Source organism: Sminthopsis crassicaudata, chromosome 3 (genome assembly GCF_048593235.1).
Source record: "Sminthopsis crassicaudata isolate SCR6 chromosome 3, ASM4859323v1, whole genome shotgun sequence".
NCBI classification, from domain to species: Eukaryota; Metazoa; Chordata; class Mammalia; order Dasyuromorphia; family Dasyuridae; genus Sminthopsis; species Sminthopsis crassicaudata.
The window spans coordinates 408,972,496-408,994,357 of NC_133619.1; the positions used below are offsets into that span (position 1 = coordinate 408,972,496).

The window sequence follows — 21,862 nt, forward strand, 5'->3', positions numbered from 1 at the left end:
AAATAACATCTTTTGAGTACGATTCTTTTTGTATAGCAAAACAACTGTTTGGTCATGTATACATATATTGTATTTAATTTATACTCTTAACATATTTAACATGTATTGGTCAACCTGCCATCTGGGGGGAGGGGGGAAGGAGAGGAAAAATTAGAACAAAAGATTTGGCAATTGTCAATGTAAAATTACCCATGCATATATCTGGTAAATAAAAACTATTAAAAAATAATAAAAAAAAGAAATAACATCTTTTGAAACAGTTAATAAGTACATTTTTAATGGGTGCACACTTACTTTGTTTAACTTAAACATGGGTAACAATGTTTATAGTGAAAATACTGTGTTTTTTTCCCCATTTTTTCAGCTTTAAGTGTATATTACCCAAGAATTGGAATTTAAAGGGAATGTTCTTGACTTTTTCATTATCTGAATTTTAAGTTTTTGACAAAAAGTTCATTCTAATTAACACAAATTTCTCAACAATAGTCTGATGCCAAATCTTATCTAAACTTCATAAGTTGTAATGAATATTTGGTCAACTAATTCTATTCATTCAGTTTTGGGGGTGGCCTCTCTTTGTGGTGAATTTATAGGAGGATATGGACTAGAGTTATACAGGATAAAGAAACAAAATAAGTTGGAATCTGTAGTATTGGAGGGAACAGTCACATTGATGAGACTATAGATTCAATAGAATACTGGTACATTAAACATTTTCTATGACAAAAATCAGTAATTTCAACTACTCATATGAATTGTCAGCAAAATAAGTTATATATGTGGAATAAAATTCAAATTAAACTTTGTGTATTTGGTCATTGGAATGATTAGCTGTTTTGGTATGACAAACATGGAGACAGAAATGGCAAACCACTCCAGTACCTTTACCAAGAAAACCCCAAATGGGGTTATGAAGAGTTGGACACTACTAAAATGACTGAACAACAAAAAGAACTAATTTCTTCTTAGAATATTCATGCATTTAGTGAAAATATTTGATCTATTTAGTCTGTATGGTCAACTGAAAAAATATTTAAATTTTTTGGCATATGCTCTAACATATGTAAAAATCAACTTAATATTTATGTATCATAAAAAATTTAACATCATCACATTAGTTCACACATTCGAATGAGGTGATGCAATAAACAGTAACATACTTAGAATAATAATAAAATTTAATTGAATTTATTTTGACCAATAGATCAACTACAAGGAACAGAATGGCTCATATAACTTTATAAGACAAAAATACAAATTATAATTAAAACTACAAATTTCCCCCAAAAAAAATGACCCAGTAAGCCAGTGTCTTACTAGGTGGAAAAGAAAGAAAAATTTAGGTAGGCAGTGATGGGTTTGGGATTTCTTTAGAAGATGAATATATCAAAACATTGATGTTGGGGTAAAGGTATTCATGGGAGTCTAATAGTTACTGCTCAGTCACACATGGTAAAGACACTAACATAAAAATATCAAAATATGTTTTTAAAAAAAAACATTGCTTAAAGATCGTGAGTTGTTTTTCTCTAGTGTCTCATAGAAAAGAATTAAGTACTAGAGATACAGTAATGAAAGCTGAATCCACAAGATAAAAAGACAGAAACAACACACAAGGTTAAAAAAAAGTCATGGGATATTTTCAGACAACTAAAATATTAAGAATTCTCATTCAGTGTCCTTATTTCCTACCCACAAGATGAGATAGTGTGGATGTTTTGCTGTCTGCAGTGAAATTAAAGGAAGAATTTACATTGATGAGACCATAGATCCATTAATATATCAACATCTATTAATGAAATGAAATATTGTAGTATTATTTTTTGGTCCATATCTGTGATCTCATCAGTTCAAGGAGTACCTTGAAAAGAAACTTCCTACCAATGAAGATCAGTAACTGCTGTACAACTCGGTAGTCTTTGAGAGGGACCTGTTACACTGAAGAGTTAAATGACTTACCCAGATTCACAATCAACGTACACAAAAGGTGCAGTTTGAACTCATGTTGTCTTGATTCCTAGCCCAGACTTATGACACACTTTATTGTCTTTTTAAAAAATTTATCACAGAAACAATAAGTGTGACTATGAGAAAGTATGGAAAGTAAAATAAGCAAAAAGTGAATTATATACATGTTGACTTACAAGGATATATGAAAAAGCTGAAAATAATAAAATTTCAGGCATAGTCAGAGAGGAATATGATATGGAAGAATTATTTGTTATCTATTGTCTGGTGATTTTGCTTTAATTCATTAAGTTTCGTTTCTTTAAAATTTTTTGCTGTATTTGTTGTTAATTATTACATTCATAATGAAAACTTTAAAATTTGTAAAAAGAAAAAAAAGGAAGAAAATTTGAGATAGAGGAATGGACCAAGTATTTTGGTGATAAGATGAAAAATTAATTTTGAATGTGTATTTTGAATTTAGATGACTCAAAATTAGCTTTCTGGCTTTTTTTCCCTATAATTTATGGTCATAGCTATTCCAAAGATATTATTAATTGACACTGATGTTACCAGCAAGAATGGCAAATAATTTTAAAGGTGTAGTTTAAAATTTATGGAATTTTAAGTTTCAAACAGAAAAACAATTTATATTTGACTTAACCAGTTTTTTTTACTATTTTCCTTTTAGTTAAATAATTTCATTAAAACAGTGGTGGTCTAAGAACATAATTTTCTTTGGGAATTGAAAAAATAAACAATGAGAAAATAGAAACATTTACTTGATAAGTGACGTAATTAATATTCATGTACAATGTTATAAACTTTCCTATGAAATTAAGAAACTAAATACAAATTAAATTTGAATTAAAAATAATGAATATTTTCAGATTTTGAGCCAATTAATATGAGAAAATGAAATATAAATTTTGTCATCCAATTTAACTTGTTCTATTTTTTTTCAATTAGGACATTAAAACCATAATTCTTGAAGTTATATCTTATCTTTCTTAGGTACTCTAATATATGTTGTGATGAAATTAGATTAAGTTACTAAATGAAATGTAGGCAATTTCATTTTTGGACCGTTTTTGTTTTTTTTTTCCCTTCTAGGAATGCAAGAAGATGGCCTCTAATGATAGATCCTCAGGGTCAAGCCAATAAATGGGTAAAGAATATGGAAAAAGCCAATAGTCTTCACATAATCAAATTAAGTGATGCAGACTATGTAAGGACCCTGGAAAATTGCATCCAGTTTGGAACACCTGGTAAGTAACTAAATAGCAAAACTGTATATTACCAAAATGCCTAGAGAGGGCACAATTAACTCAAAAATTGTTTAAGATGCAAAAAAAGGACAAACATCAACTTCATACAAAAATGGTGATTTTATTCTTCTATTCATTATTTGATAATCAAATTAAACTAGGATAATTGTAATCACAGCAGGTTAGGAAATTTTCCGTGCCTAAAAATTTGTTTGCAATGATTTCTCTAATTTAGCTATTTTAATTGTTGCCTGAAGTTGGACACACTTTAATTTTCATTATGATTCTGATTTTCTTTTTAGAAGTCTATGAGCTATATACCAAAACTTGCTTACAAGACCATCTGTTTTATTGCAAATTTTCCTCCTTTCTCTATATATAATATGAGTATTAAGGAATTTATGACATCTGTGATGTTATGTCATTGTTCCTTTCTTATAACAAAGGCATCAAGAATCTCATAATTATTTTTCAGGAAAAATCTCATGTAAGCTTTAAATATATCAGCTTAAATTTAATTGTCAGATTAAATATTTTATTGTTTCAGTAATCATATTTTAAATTTAAGCTACCTTAAAAGACATGGAAATTTTATTTTCTATTTGAGATAGTATTGCATAACAAAAATATCTTAAATAGTTTCATAATTTTATATCAATTTTTATAATGAATATTTACTTATAAATACTAAACTTGAATGAGAGCAGAATTTGATAGTTGTGGGAAATAACCAGAAATGAAAAAATATATACATATATGTATATATACATATATATGTATATATATACATATATAGAGATACACATACATATATGTTAATATACACAAAACTGTATTAATTCATTCAACAAATATTAAAATTGTGTTAACATATACATTTTTAATAGACAGTATGTTATAAGTGCTTTGATGGCCAGCCTCCGAGTCTTAATAATTTGAGCTCAAGGACTGTCTCTAATAGATAGGGGTCATGTGACTCTGGGCAAGTCACTTAAATTCTCATTATCTCAAACTACTCTCTTAAGACCATAAGTTGCACAGCAGTTGGCCAGTCTCTATTAAAGGAAAGGGATTTCTCACTTGGAGTAACCCATACCAATTAAGTCACAGGTGTAGTCCAAAAGAAAATTCACAATAAGGTATTTATACATTCAACAATCATTTTCTGAGCAAGGCAATACCAAAGTGCTGCTTTATGCTCTTAAGAAGTTGACAATTCAATGGAACTGGTGAATAAATATGTTTGAACATAATGCCATTTAAATGAAATGATGCTAATGTAACATACTATGGGAGTTTAAAAGAGAAATCAGAGATAATTTCTCACCTATTAATATTAAAATCAGAATTTTAGATCTTATCAAATTACTCAGTCCAAATTGATCAAATTGTTCAATTCTCTCATTTTCAAGATGAAGTCAATGAAAAACATTCAATCAACAAGCATTCATTAAGTGCCTCCTATGTGCCAAACTCTATGTCAGGTTCTGGGGATGCAAAGAGAGAGGGAATGAGAGACAGTGATTTACCTAAGGTTAGATTAAAGATTTGTCTGAGGCTAAAAGCTGTGGCCTTGTTCTCCTGGCTGCTAATCTAGAGTTCTTTCCATTATCCCAGGTCTGATCTGACTAAAAAGGTAAGTTTTTAAACATGGTTAATAATTGTTATATTGTATATATTGTAATTCATCAAAGAGAAGGGACAAATATCTTAAATCCATTTTTAGTTTTATAAAGAGTGAAACAGATGGCGGCTGGTGCAGCTATTTTTGCATTTAACCTTCAAGAAAATGAATCTCACTGTTACAGTTTTTAAAAAGCAGATGCAATTGAGTCCTCTTCCATCTGAGCACCTGTCTTTAAATATTGGAAAATTCTAGATGACTATAATGCTAAGTAAAAGTACATATATTTTAGCTCATTTATAGAGAGGAAATGAACATAGAAAGTGAATAATACATATGATATTGGCAAATGACTGTCAACTTGTGTTCAAAATCGCTTACATCTTTATAGTTTTGAATCCTGGCTACAGAATAATATATCATAATATAATACCTAATATTATACCTAATATTAAGAAAGAACAAGGAGCTAATTACCTACCATTTATATACATATTTCTGTCACTAGAATTAACCATATGTTTAGTTTGAGATTATCAGTCTTGCTTAAAACTATTAATGGCTTTCAGTAAATAAAAATTTGCTTTTTTTTTTTTTCAATTTAAAACTGAGAAAATTTCTAAGGAAAGAAACATTGGAAAACTTCATTTAATACTTACACATAAAACTACCATTCTCTAGTATATTCTCAATATCCCTATATACATAGACAACTTTCCTTGTATAAAGGGTTAATAATTTTTGACCATCTTTTACAGAAAGTTTCTCATAAAGTCAACAAAGCAAAGAATTTTGTATGGTTGACCTTGTTGTAATGTTATCTTTTGTCTGTTATAAATGCAATGAGTATGTCCAATAATATAATAACATGAAATCCTGTTATGAATTTGTTCAAGTATTGCTGGAAAATGTCGGAGAAGAACTGGATCCTATCCTAGAGCCTCTTCTATTAAAGCAAACATTTAAGCAAAGTGGGAGTATATGTATCCGACTTGGTGACTCTACAATTGAATATGCACCTGACTTCCGCTTTTATATCACAACTAAGCTTAGAAATCCACATTACCTTCCTGAAACATCTGTTAAGGTTAGTACTTCAAAATAAATGTTTGTAATCTGTTTTTACAATTAACCATTTTTTCCTTTCTAGAAGCATTTTTTTTAATTTTCAACAATTCCTGAAAGTATTATGATTTGTAAATGTTGCTTTTGACAGTGCTTAAGTAAAGCATATTTCCTTCATATTCTTTGAAAGCTAGTCTGTATCATCAAATGATAATATACTACCTGCATTCTTATTTGCACATTAAAAATTTGCATTTTCTGTTTCTCAACACAAGATTCTTCTATTTTATTCTCCACTATTTGAAAGAGATTTTTCCCCACTGGTACTTTGAAGATACTAAAAGGTTCTTTAAGTGATAAAGGGTACTTTTGAACATCAGAGACTAAAAAACATTAGACCTTAATCAGATATCCATGACTCAAACTGAAACCAGGAAATAAGCAAAATGGATCATGAATTTGATGACTAACATGAAGAAAACATTAAGACAGTGGCAATGTTTCAGAACTAGGGGGAAGAAAAGATGGGTTTAGTTAAATAGAGGGAGGTTTTGTAAATGGTGGTTATAAGATCTTCTCTGGATATAGTAAAGGTAAGATAACTAAGCCCCTAAAAATATAGACCTCCAGAGGCAGAGGAAAAATTAGATTAATTTCTGAGGTTATGATTCCAGTAGATAATGGAAATATTTCTAATGGTGACAATAAAATAAAGCTATGGGGAAAAGACAAGAAACTTTTTTTCCCATTCTGAAATATGAGACTTAATGAGGTCAAGATTAGTAATATAAAGCTGAATATCATCTATGTTCATATAATTCTAAATGTTGTAATATTTGAGAATGTTACATTTTAATTTAGGAAATAGGGAAATTTTCTAAAAATAAAAGAAGCAAATAATTTAGGTTAGCAGTAGCCACCAGTGACTTTTAATTATGTGCAAAGATGAGACTAACATATATCTTTAAACATTTGAAAATGGAATTGTGTTCTAAAATGTGAACACTCCTAAATATATGGAAAGTCTGATAAATTTAATTTGGTGAGGATTTTGAGGGAAAATTAATTTTTAATCATATCTATAGTTTGTTATGAATGAAGCATTCAATAAGTATTAGATTAGTGACTACTGTATCCATGGTGTGGTAGGTACTATCTATAAAGTTGGATTTAAATCTTTAGTTTTAAGGAGTTCATAGCCTAGTACGGGTAGAATTAATAGATAGAGATTGTATGGTGATGACACCACACAATTTTTATTTTTATTTATATTTTATCAAATAAAAATAAAAATTGTGTGGTGTCATCACCATTTCTAAGTTAATATATTTCTTAATTTAATTATATCTTATTAATTAAATTAAGAAATATATTAACTTAGAAATGTGACTTGCAAGTGAAACAAAATGAAATATAAAACATTAAATTTAAATTCCTAGGCAAACTATAATGGATTGCCAAAATTTCTAGAAATAAAGAACATAAGAAAAAAAATAAATATGAAATAAAACATGCAGAAAATGATACATGTACCAGAAAAATCTTAAGTTCATCATTAACCTATTGTAATATTACAAGACTCCAGAGAAGAAAATAATCTATGAGTCACTATTGAAATCCTCAAGATCCCTAGAGTATTTTATTGCTTCATTATTTTTAATTGCTTGGATTGATTAAATAGGGATTTAAAAAACATTGTGAGGCAGTTACTTTGCTTTCATTTACAAATTAGGATCCTTTCTTATAATTCTATACAAAGAATTGTATACTTCCTTTGAAAAGGCACCAAAGGGGTGATAGACGTTATGCTGAAATATATTCATTTAGATCTAAATAAAATACATTGATGAAACTATATATTTTTTTGTTCTAAACACATATGAAACAAAAGACTAATTTTTTAAAAACTGCTTTAAAATGTTTAACATAAAAAAAATATGAAGTAAATTCTTCCTTTCATTTGTATGAAATTGTAGAATGCTTGTAAAACATGCATTTTTGCTAGCAGTGTATGTTTCTTAATAATGTAACCTCCCTTGTACTCTATTTCTTATACCAACTAGAATATTCTCAAACCTTTCAGCATATTGTTCCCATGTCTGAATACTGATGTACAAAATAAAACTATTGTTATCAATATAAAGGCAAAATTTTTAAGAATTTTTAATTATATAATTTAAAGTTCAGATTATACATTTTCTTAAAGCCATTTGTTTTTTAATTCCTTTATTATCAATCACTGTCTTGCTGGCTCTCTATATTGCCATTTTTAAACTTAACTTAAAAATTTTCATGGGGATTCTAGAATTTTATTCATGTAGGTACTTAAGTAATTTTCACCACAATTCTTAATTTATATGTTAAAGGTATTAGTGTTTGGGTCCGATTATACATTTGTCATTTTGAAAAAATATATAGCTTACTCTCCCCTTGCTCAACGAATGTTGCTATATTTACTTGGTTAAAACAGTGCTATTTCTTTCATTTTGGCTTTAATTAGAATTTTGTCTTTTCAATTCCCATCTCATTCATTTATTCAGTTCATTTGATAAGCATTTATTACTATGTGCAAGGCACATATACTGGGCCCTGAGAATATAAAACCAAAGCTAAATGGCACTTGACTTCAAGGAGTATATATTCTAACTGGGATAAGGTGTATGGGGGAAGTACTATGTACACAGCTAAACAAATTTTTTGAAATATATAAAAAATAAATGGTTGTTCCTTTCCCTAGCTAGACTTCATCTACCTATTCACATTTATTCTATTGAAACTCTTCCTCAAATATTCCTAATTCAATTGATGAACATTCCAGAATATTCCTTTCCCCACCCCCTTATGCTCATCTTTGAGAACAGCAGTAGTAAGCTATGCTTCCATATTTTAAATCACGTCACTCAAGAGTTATGTTTTGATTTTACCTGTGGAAAAAGTATTTCTTTCTAATTAATTTGGAAAACTAAATGGACTCCACAAATGTATTTTTAAAAATTGATATATGAAATTATTGAAATCTATTTCTATCAGAAATTAGAAAATTGGTAATAATACTTATATGCTGTCCAAAAATATAGCAAAAATTGAATAATTTTTTAAAACAAATAACCTCTGAAAAGGCATTCAGTGCCCCAATATTAACTGCTTCTTTAAAACTTCATATTTGTGAGTAAAAAACATATCAAAAAACACATTTCTGCTATTTTGTAATTATTGAGAGGTGGGGTTTTTGTATCATTTAATAAAAGTGAGAAATTGACCTTTGAACTAATACTGAGAAAGCCACAGCAATATAAATATTTTGCATTAATGGGTCCCAGAGATAATTGTGAGCAGAATAATTGTAGAAGCAATTTGAAGGAGAAATAACTAGCCTAGATATTCCCAAAGAGGATATTGTTTATGAAGGTCTTTATGTGTTTAACTATGGATCACAGCACAAGTCTAAGAATTAGAAAATACTTGTCTTAAACCTCATTTCTGAAGGGGACCAATGCTCCAATGTAAATTTTGTATCAATAGAATAAAATGAAGGAAACACATACATTGCACTGGTTCCTAATGGCCATCACCTTTGGGGGAAAATCAACAGTCATAAGAAATCTTTAGGAATAAGAGAATAAAGATTTATGAGTAGGAAATTTGAATAACACAGAATGAGAATATCATTACTAAAGAAAAGTAGATAATGTGACAGTAGTAATGAATAGAATGAAAAAAAAGCAAAACTAAACAACTAGATACTGAGAAACTATCAAATAATACTGAAAAAATATAGATTTCTTAGTTCATTTCTGTATCAACAAGTCTGTCACTATAATTCAGGAGAGTTTATATAATAAAAATACTTTTAAAAAACCTAAGTGCTCTTATTTTTTTCTCTTATGACTGTTAATAACTTTAAAATGAGAATATAGCTAATATATTCAATTATGAGGAATTTTCTCAATCTAATTATTTTGCATCTATCATTGAAAGATTTGCCAGCAATGAATAATTTTTAGCAAGCACCTTCACACTGTTTTATTTGGGAATGAGATTACAAGTTTTTACAATACAATCATGTCTCTTAAAATCTGTAATTTCTTCTAAATTTTATATTCCCATCCTTACATAAATTTCTAGACTAAATGTGCTTTGGGGAAGATCTTAAAAGTATTTTAGGCAGAAACTTGGTCAATAGATAATGTAGGGGATTTTTAATTGTAAAATGACTTTAATGATAGTGTTTTTGTTTAAAACTTTCACTTAATAGGTCACTTTACTAAACTTTATGATAACTCCTGAAGGAATGCAAGATCAGCTTCTTGGAATTGTAGTTGCACGTGAGAGACCAGATCTTGAAGAAGAAAAGCAAGCCTTGATATTACAAGGCGCTGAAAACAAAAGGTTTCACATTTTGCTAACTATGAGATTTATCTTATAATGTAAAGAGTTAAAGTTTTTAAAGCACACATTAAAGATAAGATCTTTTTAAATGTACAGGAAACTCTAACAGGAAATAACTTATTAGAGTATTCTGATTTTTAAGTAATCATTTAAAATGTATTGTAAAAGAGTTTCATGTGTCTGTACTTGTATCTGAATGATTGGAAACATTTGCTGAAATTTCGAGACAAGCACATTTTCAGATATACAAATAATCTAGTTACTATAAAAGTTTAATTATTCATCACACAATTTTTATTTTTTGCAATTTAATTTTTATTTATCTAAAGTTATTTAATTTCACTGTTATATAAGAAATTAATATTTTAATTCAAACTACTTTGCCCCCAAACAGCTATGCCAGATTTTAGAGTATACAAATATGAGTTAGACCATCAAGTAAAATGTAAGAGAAGCAAATAAAACAATATGATTGATCTACTTTGCATTCAAAATCTTTATAAGATTTAGGCTTTATGACTTAGCATTATGGTGCAATGGAAAGAGCATGGGTTGTGGAATCTGAAGAAACCTGGTCTCACTAGGCTGTGAGCAACTCCTTTAACTTGTTGAGCTTTATTTTCTTCATCAGTAAGACAGTGCCAATAAAATTTTTCCTGATTAACTCACAGGAATGATGAGAGGAAAATACTTTTTATAAACTTTAAAATAATATGTAAATATGAGCTATTATTATCATTATTACTCCAACTATTGTTTAAATGATCTAAATGGAGTAGAATGGTTTCTTATTGTCATATTTTTCAACATAAGTGGATATCAGAATGTGATATCAATCTTTATGTGACAAATTACATTCTTTGTTACAAAAGAATTATATTTTTAAGCATATATACATGTAAACTACTTTTTTCAATGAAACCTCTGCATTTTATTTTAGGCAGTTAAAGGAAATAGAAGACAAGATTTTGGAAGTTCTCTCATCTTCAGAAGGCAATATATTAGAAGATGAAACTGCTATTAAGATATTATCTTCCTCCAAGGCTTTAGCTAATGAGATTTCTGAGAAACAGGCAATAGCTGAAGACACAGAGAAAAAGATTGATGACACCCGGTTGGAATACCGTCCCATCGCTGTTCATTCGTCAATCCTGTTTTTCTCAATAGCAGATTTAGCTAATATTGAACCTATGTACCAGTACTCACTCACTTGGTTTATTAACCTTTTTATCCTGTCCATAGAAAATTCAGAGAAATCTGAAATTTTGCAAATAAGGTACGTGAGATAAATACTAATTGCTAATTAATGCATGGGTATCAGAAAGTATTTTGTAGCTTTCATTGTTATTTTGGTATTATGTTGGCATTGTAGCAGTTTCTCCAAAATGAACCTGATTAATCACTTCCTAGAAATAAACTTGTGATTTAGGAACTGAAGAAATGTGTCCAACTCAATCTGTTAAGTCATTCTTCAGTGAATCATTTGTAAAATTTCTAGTAATAAAAAATCTTTAACTTATTGTTTCAAAATTTTATCAATAATTATCAATGACAATAAATGAGTAAAGCTAGACAATAGATGATCTTAACATTCTAAGAGCTTGCATTTAAAAAAAAACAACTTAGATGCATACAAAGACACCTGTAAGGAAAAACCATACTTGGCAAGTGCTAATAAAATTGGTTTTTCACAGTATTAGTTATAATCTTTATTTGAATGAAATGTTTTAGCCTTCAATGTTCTATATTTTGATAATTATTAATAAGGTTTTTAAAAAGAGATTCATTTAGAATTTATTTGCATTACATTTGTACTAAAATTAAAATTATGTTTGTTGTTATATGAGTTGCTATATGCCTCAAGATCCATCAGATGATTTTCATAGTTCTACATTGCACATTATAAACTTTTGTAGTATTTTAAAATATCATTTAACATGGAGATAATATTAGGAAAAAATATAGATTCACTCATTCAAAAAGATCATTTAGAGAAAATATGTAACTGTAGTTCTCTTTTGTCTCAGTATGAAGTCATGTACTTTAGTTTCCTGCCAAGTCTAAGACTCAGATGTATAGTTAAGTCTATGTTTTGATCTCAATGTTAATCTCATAGTATTAGACTGATAGTATTTTCTTCATATGTAATTTTTAATAGTTTTTTTCTTTCCCAAGTTGCCTTTCACTTACTTAGAATTCTGAAGGGTTTTTGAACTAGCAATACTTTAGCCATGACCATTCATTATTCTCCAGTTGATAGAGTGAGAACGATAAATTCTGCATTGAATGCCATTATATAATTTTCATTTATTGCTTATCTTTCTACTAAAATTATATATATAGTATTGAAAATTCTCATCTTTCATCTAAATTGGTTCATTGCCCCTCATGAAAATATTGAAGGAATAACAGAATCTCCAGGGAAGAAATGTAGTACTGGAAATGGGGCTCAAAAGTTCATACTTTTTCTTTGAGAATATCAACAATCCCTTTAGATTATTTGACATTCAACATTTTTCTGACAATCTTATGATTGACAAAGACTAAAATGCAAACAAAAATCAAACAAAAAAAATTAACCTCTTAAAAAGAAAAAACATCCCTAGGCCTTCCTTATTTATACTTTACTGGAAAACGGAATAATTTTTCATATTATATATGTATGTATATACACATATGCATGCACATACAAATCTAATTCTGTCTAATGAGTGGGGCAGGGGGATTTGAAAAAAATTAAGTGATAATTTTGTTGTATATTTGAAAGGAATAGCAAATTAGTGCATAATAGATATGGAGTTTTATGTACAAATGTATTTTTATTGTATTGTTATGAAAATGCTTCCTTTATTCCATAAAGTAACATTCCATAAAGTAACATCAAAAAAAGAAAATAGTCAACAGCAATAAGCAAGGATTTTTAGGAGTACAAAAATTATGTGTGTGGTAGAATTAAAAGAATTAATGTGCTTTCCCTTTGTCAGCATAGTCAAAGGCTTATCATCTCTCTTCAGACAAAACCATTAAGACATTTTCCCATTTTAAAATTTAAAATTAGCTGCTTGCTTTTTGCTTTGTGATTTCTAGCTAATACTCTAATTTAAAGATAAAATTAGAATTCATCCAACAAAAATAATGTTTCTTAATAGAATTGCTACACAAAATCTAAAATTCTAACATCAACAACAACATTTAACATTTGTTTTTGACTCAATATGAGATCTGATTCAAAATTAGGAACTGAACTAACTTGCCAGTGGCTAAAGCCCTTAAATAATATCTATCAACTATCAGAACATTTTTTTTACACTAATCTTCTCAAGCCAATGAATTATTTATTTCTCTTAATTAGCAATCTTCAGTATGTCGAACAAGAGTTCAAAGTTAACTTTCAGAAAAGAAGTATATATACACTAGAAACAATTTACTGTTTTACCAGATCCAACCTTTTTTCACACATTTAGGAAAATTATTCACTAAATAAATCTCTAGATGAAGAATAGAAGTGTCAACATAAATATCATTGCCAATATGCTTATAGCCAATTGGTAAATGCTACCCAGTTTAAAGATTTAGTTATCTTATAGTATGCGTATTATATTATTTGTATGGTTTAACAGATAGAGAAACTAGACAACCAGGAACACCTGGATTCAAGTGGTATCATAGGCACAGGTTTTGGAGTCAGAACACCTGGATTTAAATTCCAACTCTAGTGCTTTTTCATCTGTAAAATGAAGTTGAACTATATGCCGAGGATCCTCTCAACTCTAGATTTTTGAGCTGATTCCCTATTTCTGACCCATACTATCTGTCAAGATAATGCTGGGCAAGTTGTTCAATCTTTTAGTGCCCTAGGCAACTGCATGATGAAAAATTTGAGAGGATGCTGATCTACATCAAAGTTCCCCTAACATATATATATATGTGTGTGTGTGTGTGTGTGTGTGTGTGTGTGTGTGTGTGTGTGTGTGTGTGTGTGTGTGGAGAGAGAGAGAAAGAGAGAGAGAGAGAGAGAGAGAGAGAGAGAGAGAGAGAGAGAGAGAGAGAGAGAGAGAGAGAGAGAGAGAGAGAGAGAGAGAGACCTTTTTAAAGGACAAAGAAGAAATAAATGTTACTTAGTCCTATCCAAGAACAGGGAGCTAATATCCCTTCAAAAACTAAATGGGAATAGAGGGATATTCAGATAGTAAGCTGATCAGACATCTTGCTGCAAATTAATTAACCTTTACTATCAACCTGATGATGCTTTTCCTATAATTGCTATTTTACCCAAAAAATTACTGCAATATACTTGACCAGTAAGGGCTCTGCACTCTTACAGTTTAGTGTACAGGTAAGCCAAATAAGCAATAGACTTCACTATTTATTCGTGGGTCACAAGACTATCCCATCTATACAACAATACATCTTTCTTAGAATACAAATATTTGTAAAAGAGGATATCACATATCTTGTGCATCTCTGAAAACAGACTCAGAGAGTTAGAAGGGACTCAAGGATTATCTGGTACAACTGGTGATTAAACAGAAATTGCCTACATCACATCCTCATCAAGTGACCCTGAATCTCCCTGTGAAGACTTCGAAAGGGGGAGAACCTTCCAAGGCAGCCCATTCCATTTAGAGCCTTCTAATTTTTAGCAGTTTTTACCTTAACTCAGAGTGAAATTTGCTTTTCTCAAACTTCTCTTACTAGTATGTGACTTTAGAAAAGTTACTTAAACTTTATGAGACTGTCCCCATCTTTAAAATGGAGATGGTTTTAGTAATGAGACCTTTTCTACAGTGTATAGAGTACTATAGTTCAAATCTAGTCTCAGATATTTACTGACTGAATGACTCTGGAAAGTCACTTAACTCTGTTTGCCTCAGTTTCCCCATCTGTAAAATGAATTAGAGAAGAAAATTGTACATCAATCCAGTATCTCTGCCAAGAAAACACCAAATGAATGAAGAGTCAGACATGAATGAAAAATGATTGAACAACTGTAACAACATAAATTTGTAGAAGACTGGATCAGAACTCAACATGTACAAATAAAATTCATAATCTTCCCCATCTCCTAATTTTCTATACCATCTTCCTACACCCTCAGGAGCACAATTTGTATGTCATCCTTGATTCTGCTTTATCTCTTATCTTCCCTCCCCACCCCCCTCCAAACTGTGGCCATCAAAAACAGCAATAGCTGTTGGTGGGTCTGACTGTCTCAAGTCTGTCTCTCTTTTTTTGCTGTTAAGGTAATTTGGGTTAAGTTACTTGCCCAGGGTCACACAGCTTAGAAGTATTAAGTGTCTGAGATAAGATAGGAACTTGGGTCATTCTGACATCAGGGCTGGTGCTCTATCCACTGCACCACCTAGCGGCCCCCTCAAGTACTCTATACTTTAATCCAAAGATCATCACCCCTCTTCAGTAAACTCCAGTGCATCCCTACCATCTCCTGGATCAAATTTAAAATCCCTTGGTTGATCTTTTAAGTTCTTTGCAAGCCAGCCCCACTCTGCCTTTACTCACCACCATGCTGTTTGATGCAGTAACAATGGCCTCTTGACTATTCCTCGAATATGACATTCTATTTTTTACTTCCAGAATTTTCTCTAGCTATCTCCCATTCCTGGAATACTGCTCTACTTTCTTGCCTAATGACTGCCTCCAAATTTCAACTAAAATCCTATTTAATACAGGAATTATTAATGCCCTCATAATTCTCATGCCTTCCTTTTTAAAAATTAGTTCCTATTTTTCAGGCATATAACATTTTTATATGTATTCATTTGCTTGTTGCCTATAGTGTTGGAATGAATTCCTTGAAATTAGGGACTATGTTTTGCTGGATTTTTTTCTATTGTCAGCATTTAGCCCAGTGCCTGGTACATAGTAGGCACATAACAAATGTTTATTGACCAACTCTCTTTAAGTCTTGAAGTCTTTAAGCATATGTATTAAAAATTATACATAAATATAATATGCTGTCTAACATATGCAATAAAATTATATGCATATAATAAAATTTACATGTTTGTATATGCATATGTAAAAGAGGAACCGGGAACTTGTGTGTGTGTGTGTTTTTGTATGTACTACTTTTCTAACAAATATTAACATGCTAATTATCACTTAGCAAATTGTTCCCAGGGTCTTTGTTTAAGCTCCCAATCAATTAGTCCACATACAGTGAAAGTACATAACTTTGTCGTATTCACTGATAAATCTCTATGCAATTCAGCTATTTGTGTGTTATTTTCCAAGAGAGAGAGAAAAATTTCCCATCAGTTTGGGAATTAGTAGAATGAGTAATTTAAATCTATAGAGTATTTAAACATTTTAGCTATATTTCACTGACTTTGCTAACAATTTTTTTTATCAGCATTGCTAACTAGAAGGCATTAACTAATTCAATGAATATGCTTTTCCTTTTGAGATACCACTGGCTAATAGTAAAAGCAAAACAAAACAGATAAAGACATCAAAAAGTAGGTCTTGGATAGCCACAAATAAGAAAAATAAGATACATTTTTCTACTATTATAAAGTTCTGAGAGATTGTAGGGAAATTCCCTATGAAAACTCCCATTACCAGTCCTGATCCACATCTCTTAAATGTCTTGAAGAGCTGTTAGAGATTGAGTGACTTGCTCATGGTCATATCACTATGACAAAACAGAGACAGAACTTAAACCCTGGTCTTCCTAATTCCAAGAACAGACACTTAAAAAGATAACTGATCATACTATGATTATTAGTTGTCCTACTGGTTTATTTAGAATGTCATTATTAATGTAGTCTATTGTTGTTTTGTGATTTTTCAAGTTTTCTTTTATTAATTTCATATCCAAAGTAGAATATCAATATCTTATCTATGTTATTAAATAAGAAATAGTGCTTTGAATGGATCCTCAGATATAAATAATTGGTTAGAAAAATGCCTTTATAATCAAAATGTAAACTGTTATGGGAAATTAATGAAAAACTCACCAGACATGTATCTTCAAAAAATAAGACACAAGACTTTTAAAACAACAATTTAGTATTATCATGTGCAATGCTTTTTTTCAAAAGGAATATGGGTAGCTTTAAAAAAAATCAGTCAACAGTAAAATGTTATTCCATTGAAATGTTTCTATACTGTTTTCCTCTCAAATTGGTTCACGTGGTTAATGAGGATTCTTTATTGTTTTTTGGGTAATTGACCAGGAAGTTTATTAGAACAATGAAGGTCTAACTGATTTGTAATAGGTTTTTGTAAATACATGTGTTTTAAAGTGATATTAATTTTTAATTTTTTTCCAATCTTTTATTTCTTCATAGGCTACACATTCTCCAGGACCACTTTACTTATTCATTGTATGTTAATGTCTGCCGTTCACTCTTTGAAAAGGATAAGATGCTCTTTTCCTTTTGTCTAAACATGAATCTTCTGTTACATGAAAATTCGGTCAGTACCTCTTGAAAATTTTCATAAAGCATTGAAATATGAAAATTATATTGTTAGTAAGTTATTGGTTCATAAAGACATCCACAAAACAGCAAAATTCGACCCATAAATAATGCTACGTACATTTAATGCAGCTCATTGTAACAAGAGACAATTACAGAAGTGAAAAATAAGTTGTAGATAAAGTGTTAAAACTACATGTTTTGATAAGCTAAAATAAAATAATCTAGAAAGATATTCCAATTCTGTATTTTAGTATATTGCCTCAATATGTTTATACCAAATAGACTAAGTACATGCTTAAATATTTGAAGCAATTTGCTAGCTTAATCAAACAGTTTGGGTTTGATATAGTGGAATTTTAGCACTACTTAGTACTATTTGAAAATAGTTCTCTCTTCAATGGTTTTAATAATTAGAAGGAAAATTGACCAATTTAAATGCATCCATCTAAAATGTGAAGTGGTTTTTAAAAGACAGCTTTTCATATATATTTCTCAACCAGACTTTTTGGAAACATGACTTATTTTTGCATTTTATAGTCCTGGAACTCAGTGATAGCTTTTAGCTTTTGCCCACATAGTGAATAAATTTGTAATTTAGAAAGACCTTAATTTTTTTTGTGTGTTTTTTACAATGCTGTTTCTTAATAGTAATTCAATAGAGGCAATGATTAATTTTAAAACATAAATGAAGGTTAGGGCTTTTAAGAAAATAATGGTGTCTAGTAATACTAAAGATTCTGTTGGAAATTCGTGAACTCCTAGGTGTCCCTCCAGATTTAATTAATATTTTGGCACTCCTTATCTAATCATTGAATATATTATTCATATGCTTGTGAAATACACATCTAAAAGATAATTCTGAGGACTATGTAAAATGACTAGTTAAGGAGAATTGAAACTTGAACACATTTTATTTTAATGCTTCCAATACAATCAGACTCTACTGCTGAATTTGGAGCTTTCCTTAAAGGCCACAGTAGTGGCAGAAAAATTTTGAAAGGATTTTTTTCATTCAGAATTTCTTGGTGAAGAAACTCCTTTCTGGAATGTACATTCCTCATCAGATGATTCCTAGAACAATCTAGGTATTGTTATGTACCTTTGGAAGAAAACTTGACCTTCATTATAGAAGAATTGTGGCAAATGAGAAAAAACAGCAAGTAACTTATCATCACATGTGAAAGATCATGATACCTAGGGTGTCCCATTAGCAGAAGAATCTAGCCCTCTTCCATTTAAATAATAGAGAAATCTGCAAAATCCTCTGTAATAATCAAACTGCAATGTTCAAGTATAAATTAGATTAAGGGGTCTCTGAATATGAGCTCAGATTCTGATTCTATAAGTATTTAAACTAAAAAATTAACTGCTATTCTATCTTCCAACAATTAATAGGTACTTAGTAAACATGTGCAGATTGATTGAAAGAAATGTCAGGATTGGTTTGATAAAAATGATGAGGAAATTCAGAAACTACTAAAAGAAAAATGAGAACTCTACAGTGTCTAGCAGCAGGAAAATTTGCCTCTCTATAGAAAAGGCATTTACCCCTTAATAATTAAGCTATCAAAATCTTCCAAAAGTTGACTAAAGTACAAGCAGATTTTCTAGTTTCTTTATTTCTTCCTTCTGTGCAATTTTATTCAAGGTTAGTGAAGATGATTGGCGGTTTCTGCTAACTGGTGGCATTGGTTTGGACAATCCTTTTTCCAACCCTTGTATATGGCTTCCCCAGAAATCATGGGATGAAATATGTCGATTGGATGAATTGCCAGACTTCAAAGGCATTCGTAAGGAGTTTGTGTCATTGAAAGATGAATGGAAAAAAGTATATGATAGTTTGGTATGTACAAAATCTTGTTTCATGAAATTTTTGATCTTTTCCCTTCCCTCCCTCCACCTCCTCCCCTAGATGGCAGGCAGTCTCATACATGTTAAACATATTAAAGTATATCTTAAATACAATATATGTGTACAGATCTGTACAGTTCTCTTGTTGCACAAGAAAAATTGGATTCAGAAGGTTAAAATAACCTGGGAAGAAAAATACAAATGAATGTGTAGTTTTCAAAGATTTGGTATACAGTACCACCTTTTCTTATTTGGGCCAGAATACTCACAAATGTCAATATTGGTTTGATAAAAATGATGAGGAAATTCAGAAATTACTAAATGAAAGACTCTCCCGAGTCTAGCAGCAGAATAAATTGTCCATCTCTAAAAAAGAGGCATTCGATTCCATCAAAAGTAAAGTACAAGCAAAACTTACAGATGGAATTTTGGCCTTAATAAGAAGGCAGATGAAATTCAGTTTCATGCTAATAGTAACAATCCAAAACACTTTTTATGATGTCCTAGAGGCTATTTAAGGACCAAAAACATTTGGTGTATCTCAACTAATCAACTCTGATAGAGTCACACTGATCAGTGATAAGGACATGATCCTGGACCTAAGGGGAGAATACTTACATAGTATTTTCAGCAGACCATCACTAACTAATACTGAAGTTACTGACTGTTCATCTTAGTTTGAAGTTAATCCATCTACTTGTACTTCCAACAGAACAACAAGGTTTTGAATAGGCTTCTCTCCTGTGGCAAAGTGGCCAGGGCTGATTCCATTCTAGAAGAAATCTGCAAGGAAGGGGGACCATGGCATTGTACTGCACATACAAAAACTGAGGGCAATAGGAGATCCTCTAGGAGATCAAAGATACCTCTATTGTCATCTATACAAAGGAAAAACAAATAAGTTGTGTCTTGCAGTTACCACAGATGGGTGAAAAGGGGAGGGAGGGGGCATCCTCTCTTCTAGTCATTGCTGGCAAATTCTTGCCAGGCACTGTGCTCTGTGAACAAAGCAGACTTGTGATAGCTCAAAAGTAACTGAAATGCACAAAGTTAAAGACATCTCCTTCCCAAATGGCCACACAGAGTCCTCCTTAATAAATTGATCCTTCATCTGGAAGATGGTCACTATCCAAGAGACAATGTGACTTTAGAAGGGGCTAAGGAATGGTCAACACGATGATTGCTGCCCAACAACTCCAGGAGAAATGCCAGGAGCCAAACAGAAGAATGCAAACAGCATTCATTGATCTAACTGAGGCTTTTGATACTGTCAGCCTATGGAAGATCATGACAAAATTTAATTACCTGGAGAAGTTCATTAATATTGTATACCGTTTAATGATGGCATACCTGCATGGATTCTGGATAATGGATAATGTTTTCATACTATCTCACTCACTACTAGAGTAAAATAGTGCTGAGTGCTCGCCTCCATACTTAAAAAAAAAACCATGATGTTTTCAGTGATGTTGTCAGATATTTCAATGAAGACAAAAATGGCATCAAGATCTGCTAATACATTGACAATTTATTTAACTTGAAAAGGCTATAAGTCAAGACTAAAGTGGAGAGAGTTAATATGTGACTTTTTGTTCTCAACTGATTATGTACTGAGTGTAGCCTCTGAGGCTGAGATGCAACAAAGTGTGGCTCAATTCTCTGTATTTTTACCTAACAACCAACACCAAGAAAACAGATTCTCCATCCACCAGTTCTACACCAATTAAAGAAATTGTGAATGTTACAGATAAGCTCATTTATCTTGGCAGTATATTTTCCAGGGCTGCCAACATAGGTGATGAAGTTGACACATGCATCTCCAGAGATAGCTCAGAACTTGGAAGGCTCCAAAAGAATATGTAAGATGCATTAGGCTGTCTACCAAATTGAAGATCTACAGAGATATTGTTTGATCTTGACATATGCACAGTATACGTGGACCTAGCCAGAAAATTTGACTCCTTCTATTTGAATTATTTTAGGAAAGTTCTGAAGATCACCTGGCATGATAAGATACCAGACACTGAGACTCTTTCTTGAGTTAAACTTCCAAGCATTCAAACTCTATTGAAAAGAGTATAACTTCAAAATGGCCAGGCAGGGCACCTTGTCAAAATGTATGCTTGTCTAAAAGATTATTTCATACAAGGCAGGCACTCACATGGAAGTCAGAAGAAGTGACACAAAGATGCTTTCAAGGTCTCTGAAGAATTTTAGAATTGATTATGTAACATGGGAGACACTGGCACTGGACCCTCCCAGCATCATGGCTG

The 21,862-nt window shown here is 30.8% G+C and overlaps 1 protein-coding gene across 1 annotated transcript in view; it reads left to right on the forward strand.

Moving 5' to 3' along the window:
• Positions 1-21,862, forward strand: part of DNAH7 (dynein axonemal heavy chain 7) — a 278,808-nt gene that overhangs the window by 204,102 nt on the left and 52,844 nt on the right. Inside the window, exons 47-52 of the mRNA XM_074302814.1 lie at positions 3,061-3,215; positions 5,736-5,926; positions 10,160-10,293; positions 11,234-11,569; positions 17,607-17,733; positions 19,387-19,581. Of these exons, the coding sequence (XP_074158915.1) occupies positions 3,061-3,215; positions 5,736-5,926; positions 10,160-10,293; positions 11,234-11,569; positions 17,607-17,733; positions 19,387-19,581 (1,138 nt within the window). The remainder of the gene's footprint in view (positions 1-3,060; positions 3,216-5,735; positions 5,927-10,159; positions 10,294-11,233; positions 11,570-17,606; positions 17,734-19,386; positions 19,582-21,862) is intronic.